The sequence below is a fragment of the Branchiostoma floridae genome, chromosome 14 (assembly GCF_000003815.2).
Source record: "Branchiostoma floridae strain S238N-H82 chromosome 14, Bfl_VNyyK, whole genome shotgun sequence".
Lineage (NCBI taxonomy): Eukaryota > Metazoa > Chordata > Leptocardii > Amphioxiformes > Branchiostomatidae > Branchiostoma > Branchiostoma floridae.
Window position 1 is genome coordinate 11,388,380 of NC_049992.1, and position 10,773 is coordinate 11,399,152.

The window sequence follows — 10,773 nt, forward strand, 5'->3', positions numbered from 1 at the left end:
TGAAAGAATGAGATAACTTGCGTGTGGCACAATTTACGTTTTTTCTACGCGGTGCCATTTCGTTTCTTTCTGCTCCTTTGTCACGCCACATTTGTTCTATTTACAGAAGAAAGCTTGTACAGAAAAGTGTTATGAGACAAATTGATGAGTGATTGCTCAAAATCTTATTTCGTAGAATTTTTCAAGTTTCAAGTCTCGTGGAGGAAAGTATCTAGACTTATGAACTATGACAAAAAGAAATGAATGTCACTTCAACATATGGAAACTTACAGAATCAAAAATGAAGACAGATATCTGTGTATCTACACAATATATTTTTATTTTGTATCAAACTGGTTTATGGGCTGCTCTTACTGTGCTGCATGGCATGGAATTACAATACTTCACGCATATATTCGATGATTGTGTAGGTACGCCCTCTTGCAGTAATAGAGCAAAGTGTATTTTCAATCAAAATTAGAATTGCTTTGAAAATTACATGTGGTTTTGATCTGCTTGTCATCTGTATTATTTTTAAGAAATTAGTTGAAGAAGACAATTTCTTTTTCTTTGCCAAAATATTTCGTCAACAGCAATATCTACATGTACAAGTCCCACTTTGAATGATGAGCGATTGATACAATTCCATAAACAATGAAGGAGATTCAGATTCGTTATTGAGGTGCGAAATAAGAGGACATGGTCTTACAACACTGCATATTTCTTCAGTCAAGTTCAATTCATCTAAGATTTTCACTCTTAAAAGCTCAATCGACGTTCAGCTTTTTGAAGCTTCCCGCCATTCCTGACATGGTCTCGTCCCCAGTGGCGCTCGTCCCCAGGTTTCCGTGGGTAACAAATCCCTTCTTGTTGAACTTGATGAAGTCCTGCGCATGTAAGTAAATCACAGCAAGAATATGTAACTTTTCAAAATATGAATTATAAATTCTTTGAATTTGTATGATAAGTGACACGGCTATGAAAATAAGGAGCAATTCGAAACAGCACTAAATCTTAAAAGAATCCGGCGTGAAAGGTAACTCTAGTTCACTTTTATCAGTGCATGCGGTAACCTATATCCGTTGCTTTCAGAAATGGGTATTTACGGATATAAGTCAACGGACGGTAGTTTCAAACAACAATATTTTGGACGTTCGAACATACTAAGTTGATACTAAGTTGATTCCTTAATACTATGTGGGTAAACACAAAGAATATACGTTACCTCGTGGATAAAGGTGAACCAGCGTTATATGGTCATATTAAGGGTATTTTGACATACCTGTTCAGACGCCATGAGTCTGTCAGTCCACAGTTTGACAGAGTCGTCGTAGTCCGGTCCGTCCCCTCCGTACTCGGGTGGCAGGACATGTTTCCCCACACACGCATGCAGGGTGCTGTACACCTTACCGTGCATCTGGATCTGTCACAATACAAACAGATTGTAGCAAACCTACATGTAACCGCGCTTGCGGATACATGTATATCACAATTTCATAAAGAAAATAGCATCCTGTGCAGACCCTCTAAGTCCGACCGTTATTTGCAATGTTCAACCTAGTCCAGATTCTCTCTGGGTGTTACTGAGTTGGCGTACCAACCAGATCCTCACAGAAGCAAGGTCTGTATAGGACACTAATGTAGAATCAACGACACATCTACTGTTATAGCCTCAATTCGTTTCTTGCCAGTCGAAATCTATAATCTGTCTGTAATCCGCCTTATGTGCATGCATTCGAGAAGAAACAAATTTGAGTGGCACGTGTCAATAAAATTACAATTTTACCCTATGTGCGATAAACCTTTTCAATTCAATATGCAACGCCATTTTCGCACACGCTTGAGAGATAATTAAATGCACTACATTCTTAGCGATGACATACATACAACGCTATTTCTTCAGTGTAATTTGACTGGAAGTATGGACGATTGCACAGGTCAGCATTCACTGACTCAGCAATAACGAAGATAAATCTAGGCGCCAATCTAGGCTCCGCAAGAAACCGTGAAGAGTATCAGTGTCCAGGAGTCGTAAATCTAAGTGATGACCTACTTATGGGGTAATAATTCTTCTCGTACAACCGTTATAAATCTCGGGACAGTCGGAGTTAATAAGCTCTTTTTTTTGCCACGCCTGAGAATGGAGACATTATGTTGCAAAGCTGTTGTTAATATTGCCAACGCGTAACAGTTAAACTTAATAAATCAGAAGCACACTCTAGTGTGATAATGACCTACTTGTGTTCCACTAGGAATCCTAGCACAGTGAAAGGTGGTAAGCAGTCTTAATAGACCATCCTTCAATATTAACCAAACGGAAACAGTGTCGGGTTACTGAAATGAATAAGACCTACCCTAGATTTGATCTTCTCTGACAAGATTGGCTTGATGATGGCAAAAACTCCATCAAACAGCGGAGACTCGTTCAAGTAGTGACCACCCTTAATCCTACAGGGGAAGGCATTCTGTAGGACAAATAAAAGTAATGACCAATAAACTGTAAAATGACTACCAAAACGACATGATTTCTATGCCTATACCATTTAAGGTGCAAAGCGTTTTAAAATCACTGTTTTGCCACCTAACGAAATATAACGAGATTTCATGAAAAGTCGTTAGAATCGAACCTTTGGATAATTCAAACATAACCAAAACAAGTATGTCTGTCACTCAATAAGCCTTTCCCCACCTGAAAGGCTCCGTACCCCTTGTACATCAGTGTAGGACTCGAGGCATAGTACACGTGATTCGCAGTCATTCCCGCCAGGTCCTCAACAAACACCACCCCGGCCACTTGTGTCTCCTCCTCCTACAAGGGTACACGTAAGGGTCTATTAGCATGCATGGAAGGGATGACGTGATTTTACTTAAAGGCCCTGTCAATCAATCTCAATTCCTCTCAATTTTTACAAATATTCAACATAGCAGATATGCACACCGGCAGCCTAAATGACGTTGCTTTTACACTTACGCTTACACTACCTAAACATGACAGGTCCCATCATTTCATACAAGAGTCTACGTCTGATTTTACTGTTACAGTTGTCGTATGCTAGGCTAACTTACGACAACAGGTCTAGAACATTTAATTGTCATGTGATGAATGTTGCTGTAGACCCTTGACAGTTCTACCGTATGTGTTTCTTCATCTCCTACGTGAAAATGTACATTTTTGTATTGTGTGACGTACAGTAGGGTACAGTGAAACAACACACGTACCTCGATGATTTTTTCCATCAGTAAGAACCCCGCTTTGAAGATATCCGCCAATGTGATGACGACAGGGTCCCATTTGTCTGTCAGTGTGTAATCGAGTAAAGATACCGTGATGAATGTATGACTTGTTTGGGAAGTTTGGCTTCACTTCATTAAATTCAACTTGAGTATTGGTGTATTGGTTTGAGTTGTGAGCATTACTTTGTGGATCTGAAAAGAACATTTACCTACGTAACGATGCGTTTCGTCCTTCGGCCGCGGTTCTACAGTGTACAGTAGTCACTATAAACGATTATATATACCGAAGGTATCTCGGCACGATAGGAGATATAAGATGTAGAAGGTGTATCAAATGAGATAACAGGTGAACTATCAACTAAATTGTGTACAGTAATACCGATTCTGAAGACCATGACTCTCCTGCCCTCCCTGTCCCTATCCCTCAGCACCGCTATAATCCCGGACTCCAGCACGTGCCGTACGGACGATGGGGTGAAGTTGTCAAAGAACTCGGGAGCGTCTGTTCTCGCCTTGTAGTATGACTGGACAAGCTGGAACAAAGGGCCTTGCATGAGGTGAATCATTGAGATTAAAGGTTATGATTTGTCTATGACGCAAATTCTCTTGATAAGGAAACAACGCAAGACTCAGAAACAGCTGCACCAAATGTATTACTTAGACACTAACACTTCTATCCCTTCTATTCTACACATGAATGCAACAAATAACATGTATTATCAGTTATGGCCGAGATGAAAGAACAGATATGTTTTATGATCGATGGAAACTAGACAAACCATCGACCATAAAACATATCTGTTCTTTTAAGAACAGATAAAAGAACAGATATGTTTTATGATCGCTGGAAAGTAGACAAACCATCGATCATAAAACATCTGTTCTTTTATCTCGACCATAACTGAAAAGCGAGGAGATGTTGAATTTATTTAACGCTTGTTTTATCTTCAAGTTGTATCTGGTAAATGTATTTCTTCAACATGTCTTGTTGTGATCTGTACTTAGCCCTGTGTGACAAAAATGTGCAATTAAGGTCTCCATAAGCGGTGGGTAATGGTTAGGTGTACCGGTACAAAACCGTTTTTCTTATTGGACCGCCCCCCCCCCCCCAAAAAAAAGCAGACCTGAAAAAATTAGGTGAATCGGAGTTTGGACCTATTGGAAAAATGAACGTATATGATCAGGCATTCACACCTTTCGGGGCTTACCGGTCGAGGAAAATAACAAGAGCGAAGTAGAGTATATAGTCCTTTCTACCAAGTTTCACAGTCAACAGTACCGAGGCAGTTAGCCTTGTAGGATTTTAAAACGCCAGTGGGAGTCGAATACTCCACAAAACAGATTTCTTTGTTGCGAAATGGACCATTGTTTTCAGTATCGTCCATTCACTAGTTCTCACATACTGAATCAGGTCCAGGTTCAGGTCTAAACCTGGACCCGATCCTTTGGACCTGAACCGGATCTGGACCTGAATTTTCTGTACCGGTATCCACCCCTAGTCTTCATTCATTTATTCGGATGACCCTCACCTGAAAAGCCCTCTCCACGTTGTACTTCCGTGTGCGCAGGAACCGCACCAGAAACCCTCCGTCCGTGCGGGAGTTCAGTCCCGGCATCCCCCTCACCTTCTCCCGAAGGGCCTGGATGTCCCTGTCGCGGTTCAAGTCCGTCTCGTTCAGCTCGTCTTCTGCAAGTTTCTTCATGGCCGAGCTCAGAGTGCAGACATATTTCTCGTCCTCTGCCATTTTGATGACTATTTATGGTAACCTGTGGGTACCGGACCTGCAAATACACGACAAAACAAAACACATTCTTGACCTAAGGCCTATAGTTCATTTATTTATGTTCGTACGTGGCTAACAATAATTTACTACAATCCATAAGGAAGTGGCGAACGGTGTTAATAATTCACCATGTCTGCGTTCCCGAACATATTGTTCATTTAGAATGGTGGTGGCAAGTATTGATAGTTTCTGAATGAATAGATTGCTATTTTACGGTCAAAAGCGCTTATAAAACAAGGATGTGATATAGCAACAAAAGATCAAATACCATAATGAAATCTATAAATATGACGCCACTATCCTAACGGCAAGAATATGCAGTGTACGTGACTTTGCCCGGACTAATATCTTGATAGCTTTTGGTCAGTTAAAGTTTAAACCTGACCTCTTTTTAACTCGTCATAGAGCCAAAGTACTTATTGCAAAATTTACCCAAATAGCTTGTGACAAAAACAAGGATCTTGTGTGAACAAATGCCAGCTTTATACGGCAATACAAGGCAGCTTTAATTTGCATAGTACCCGTTACCAACGTTTGTGATTTCCCGGTACAAAGTTCAAAGCCAACTGACCGGAGCATTTGAAGCATACACCAACAATGAACAAAAGAGCTTTTTCGTTTGTTATTACTGGTCTAGCTGTCACAATAAACACGTTATATATTTGACTCACCTCACCTCAACCAAGGTATAACGTCCTTGCCTCAACAGAATTTTCAGCGAAATATATACATTATAGAGTCGAACAAGCACAATGTCATCTCCCACCTTGTGCGTATATTGTTAACAATGTTATATTGAGGCGGGTATGCAATGAATTCACATACTAAAGTTTTGCATTCGTTGGCCACGCTTAAAAAGCATACTAACACCGTAATAATGTATAGCATTTCTTACCACAAAGCAACGTTGCTTATTTGCCTGGCAGCGTAAGAAAACAAACCTGAGACCTCAGAGGGAACGTTTTGCGTTTTCCTGGTGAAAACTTTCGGTCAACTCTCGCGAGAGTTGAAGACGCAGTGAACGATATTTCTTCTACATCAGATTTCTATATCAGCGGATCTCAACTTCTAGTATTAAGGATGCCAATAACAAAACCTATGAATTGAAAGAAGAGTTATCTATATTTTCTATATTGTACATTTTTGGATAGTCCCAAACGAGAGAAAAAAATATCCAGCACTTAATGACAAATGATGGGATTATTCTACTTGTTATATGTGTAAGCCAATCAATGATGAACACCACCGTGCATAAATCATGTAAGTATGTATGTTATTTACATAACATCTACAAAAGCTCTAAATATTTCATGGAGGTATGAGGTCACCGAACTCCAGTTGTAGTTGAGATTGCGGACGGCGTTGTTTCTATATATCATTTGTTTAAAGAAACCCACAGCTTTGTTATCATGCAAGGAACGTCGACGTCTTCTCTCTTCACCACTTCTGGCAGCTTTCTCCCCCTCAAGGAGACCACAGAGGTTATATAATCTCCTTCACAAGACCTTCGTTCTCTTCGACCCCATTAGCATTACGTATTAATCAAGTAGCTGTAGTTGCCGTTCACATGAGCTGGAAGCGTGTGCAATAAACATAAGTGCTCTTTATATTGATTGTACTGCCTTAGGTGGGGCTTTTATCAGAACACTAGAAACGAGCAGTAACTTCCTCATTTTAGTGCAGCAGATTAGAGCATACTTGAGGGATTGACACAAATTTGGATCTGCCAAATATCGTTTCGTCCGTGCTGTCTATTATTTTATTGTTTTCTGTTTGACATGTGCCGGTTGACATGTTAACTCCAGGTTAACGTCATATCAGTCAAATTTCTTTCGTTTTTGATAACGCCTTGTCCAGCGAGGTAGTGTTACTGAGAGTAATACATTGTAGTTCTTGCAGTACAATAACTCAAGCTGTCATGGTGGACAGGTTTGTTGATAATCGGATGATTAATAATGATGCTAGAAGACGAACGAATTCATGTGTTTGAGAAGTTTTCAATTCCTTTTGAGTTCATGCCACCAACGGCAATGAGCTTGCGATTCAAAATGGCGGAAACAGGATCACGCTTCACCTCAGATGAGAATTAGAAAGACTGCTTAACCTTCACCTTTTTAATAGCTCCATAAAGAGTCACGGCACTTACGTCTGTATATTGACACCACGCCTTATTGAATAACTCAGAAGCAGTCTATATATGTTTAAATAACAGGCTGATCTGAGTTCTCAGCGCCGTTTTAGATTATAAAGGTGACGTAAGGCCAGTGGATCGATGTCCAGACGAACCATTTGATGTCTCCCATTGTCCGCATGTCACGGTAACGACTCGCACACATGATGCCATCTCGTGCAACAACAGAAGGCCTACATTATATCGTGTCGGATCACCATTAAAAACCGATCGATCACAACACGGTTACCATGATGTGATGTGTACGTAGACTGTTGCGAGGGCCTTCCTTCACATGTTCTGTACAACAAAACCCAAACTAAACCTCTTAGTCCGACTAAACAACGATGGTTGGGCTTTAGGAAGACTTCCTTTGAGACATATACGGTTTGTGCATGAAGAAATATTGTTGCGATGGGTTGTCTGCATCAAATGAAGTTCGTTTGTTTCCTTGTTCTTCTCTTCACATCGACTCCGTTCATCTTGATGGTCAACAGGACAAATTTAAGGTAAGAGTTCTCAACTGAACAGAAAAGCGCCTAGAATTATCATATGACGTCGTTGTGAGTGTGTGATGCTGCCCCAAATTCATAAAATATATTGTATCAAATATGTAAAAGGTTGCATTCTGCATATTGAAGGATGGAATTTGCAAAGGTATGAATTTTGCAAGTTATTCCCTGCGTCAGCAATGACTTTTTTTCTAAATCATAGCTGTTAACGTCTAAGTGCCCCAGATAATGTTTATACTTTATTACAAATGCGGAAATGTACTAAAAGGTTTCACGTTTGCATCTACCGAGGCTTGGTTGTACGAGTTATGATTATGGACTTGTCCTTACGGCTCCATTTATACCATATGTATAACAAAATACATCTTCCGCAGCTATTCACCCAAAGCTCTGTGGAACTACGCTAAGAACTTGAAGAAGACTTCAAGGGGTCTGACTGCTTCCAAGGCTTTTGAGACGTCATTGAGGGATGAAAACGAAACAGGACATTCTTCAAACCGTACTCTTCATATGATCAAGAAGTCTGTCAGGAGGAGCTACTGGCACGACCCCATCGGGGCCGATACTCAGGTCTGGGATGACGACCAGACCTTGGACAGAATAAGGTACATTTCTGAATTGACTGTGTTGACAAATTACTAAATCATATTTTCGTGATATGGGTGAATGACACTGTGATTCTGTAATAGACATTCACCAGTTTCTCAACACAACAAACATATAAACTAGTATTTAAGTTACAAACAGTATCAACTGAAGTCGGACTTTCATATCATATTCTTATATAGTGCTAAATGTGTGTGATGTTTATCAAAAGACTCCAATCTTTCTCCAAAGACTCCATTTAACACAAGTTTATATATTGCACAAGCGATTCTTTTATTGGTTTCTAGCTAGAAACCTTCTTTTCTTGCAGTGACTCAAAATCATTTGTTTAACCCATTTCCCTTTAACACAGATCCACCAATAGGCCTAATGAATTACATAACCGTAGAATATGCAACAAAAAGCACAATTTCCTTCTATGAAATATTAATGAAGCATGAATAGTGTGATTAATTATCGACAGGGGGCATTATAATGAATATCCCATTGTTCTCCCACAATCGATATGTCATTTTCGTTATCCATTTAAGTGACGTTCGCTTTAACGGCACATATGTAGAGTGGAAAATCACATTTTACAAACGAAACAGATTTCGGGATGTTTATTCTATTTGAGACAAAGTATAATACTGTGTACGTCCTAGACATACTGTAAGGTTCTAACATGTTGAGTGGAACCTGCCTCAACCAGTGTTTAAGACTAGCTCTGATATTTTCTAACTCACCATCAACTTAGTTTTCCCTTCTTTTTTTGTCATTTTACAGAAGTTACGCGCGAAGATTTAGGCCAGATCACTTCACAAGTATTGAGCTGAGGGGTCACAAGAAACCGAAGGAGATGGTCTTTTGTGGGAAAAATCACGACAACGAATGTTTCCTTCAGGGACGGAACGAAATCGTTCCTCACCGCACATGCGCTGTAGTCGGTAATGGCGGCGTCCTGTCCGGCAGCCTTTGCGGGGAGGACATCGACTCGCACGATTACGTCATCCGTTTCAGCCTCGCTCCCATTACGGGGTACGAACGTGACGTCGGCATTAAAACTAGCCTCATATTCATGAACAAACAAATTGTAGAGAGGGTACAAAAGAGTCTTACATTAAACACATCCATGAACGTTTACAAAAGTAGACTGAAACGACTGGACGGGTCCATTTTCGTCTTTCCTATGGGTAAGAGAGAGGAACTTTTTCGCTTCTTCTTCAATGCCGTCCGATCCTACTGGATAACTGTTACACTGAAGTACTTCTATCCTCTGAACGACGTGAAAAAGTAAGTAAAATCTTTTAAAGTTCCACTTTTGCATGCCACCTTTGTATAATCTGGTACACCCTTAGTAAAAACCGTATTATAAGAATCTTGTAATAATACAAATATCAGAATTTGATTGATGCGTGTATCATATTCAATCCACTGTTTGTACAGTTATAATGACTCTACATCAGCCTTCACACGTACATTAAGTAGTCACTGATTCTCGTCTCATCATACATGTACAATTTGTGATATTCCATCCGTGCAGAATCATGAGGAAGATCTTTCCTGACATAAGCCGCCATATTGGACGATTAGTCACCACGGGGCTGACGGCCGTCGTCATGGCAACAAACGTGTGTGACGACATCACGCTGTACGGATTTTATCCCTACAAATCTAACTACGCGGTGACCTACGATACTCTCTCTTATCATTACTACCCAGATGACTACATAGAACCGGCCATTATGGACTCCATACATAATTTCACTACAGAGTTCAGGCTCTTGAAGGAGATGGAAAAGGAGGGGGGTTCTTAAACTAGTCACGAGTAGATGTAAGCGACCTGAAACTTGAACTTGTAGAGTAAGAGACTCTCTGGATCGGTTGAAAAGAGAAGCAAATTGTCATGATGTCGTGGGGTGAGAGAGAGAGAAGTCGGCGGTTTCACGGTTTTGTGTGTGCTCACTTGACCTAACTTTTATGGCTACGTCTCAGCTTACCTGTTACAAATTTCTACGTGATATCTGCTGCTTGTCGACTGTTCTATGTTGTGTCTGATTTAGTTATGACTTAATGTATGTGTTAGCATGAAAACTTATCATGTATTTCTATACTCATGTACGTTATAATATAATGGATGTTCAATGATGATTAAGAATTAAACACCAAGCAGGGTAAGCACCACGAGAACTATGACCTCCTTAGGTGCATTTCACTCGTCGTTATTAAACTTATTTGACCTTCTGACAGAATTACCTCTTGCCGTGACGGTCGTAGCATACGATGTTCTTGTAGTCAGAAAAGTCAGCCTATCAAGGACCAGAGATATGACTGATTGACATCGTCCTTGGCGTTAACGTTGTGACTGCAGTCTTCTTTAAAGTAGAGCTTAGTCCGTCCCAAGCCCCCTTTACTAACTAACACCCAATGTATTTACGATTTCCACTCAACTACAAATGGACGACACCATTTTATCAAATGATGAGCCCAAAGGCCTCGAGGGTTGTTA

At 40.3% G+C, this 10,773-nt stretch overlaps 2 protein-coding genes across 2 annotated transcripts; one reads left to right on the top strand and one right to left on the bottom strand.

The window, feature by feature from the left end:
* Positions 1–38: 38 nt before the first annotated feature.
* LOC118430615 (alpha-tocopherol transfer protein-like) lies at positions 39–6,019 on the bottom strand. The gene is made up of 8 exons (XM_035841589.1): positions 5,893–6,019; positions 4,743–4,995; positions 3,593–3,746; positions 3,199–3,275; positions 2,669–2,788; positions 2,334–2,444; positions 1,262–1,402; positions 39–866 (listed from the first exon to the last, which is right to left on the bottom strand). Exons 2-8 carry the CDS (start codon positions 4,956–4,958, stop codon positions 747–749), a joined length of 939 nt encoding a protein of 312 aa, XP_035697482.1. The 5' UTR covers positions 4,959–4,995; positions 5,893–6,019; the 3' UTR covers positions 39–746.
* Positions 6,020–7,653: 1,634 nt separating this feature from the next.
* LOC118430118 (alpha-2,8-sialyltransferase 8B-like) lies at positions 7,654–10,543 on the top strand. Its single transcript, XM_035840827.1, has 4 exons — positions 7,654–7,676; positions 8,054–8,284; positions 9,051–9,557; positions 9,808–10,543. Exons 1-4 carry the CDS (start codon positions 7,654–7,656, stop codon positions 10,079–10,081), a joined length of 1,035 nt encoding a protein of 344 aa, XP_035696720.1. The 3' UTR covers positions 10,082–10,543.
* The last annotated feature ends 230 nt before the right edge of the window (positions 10,544–10,773 follow it).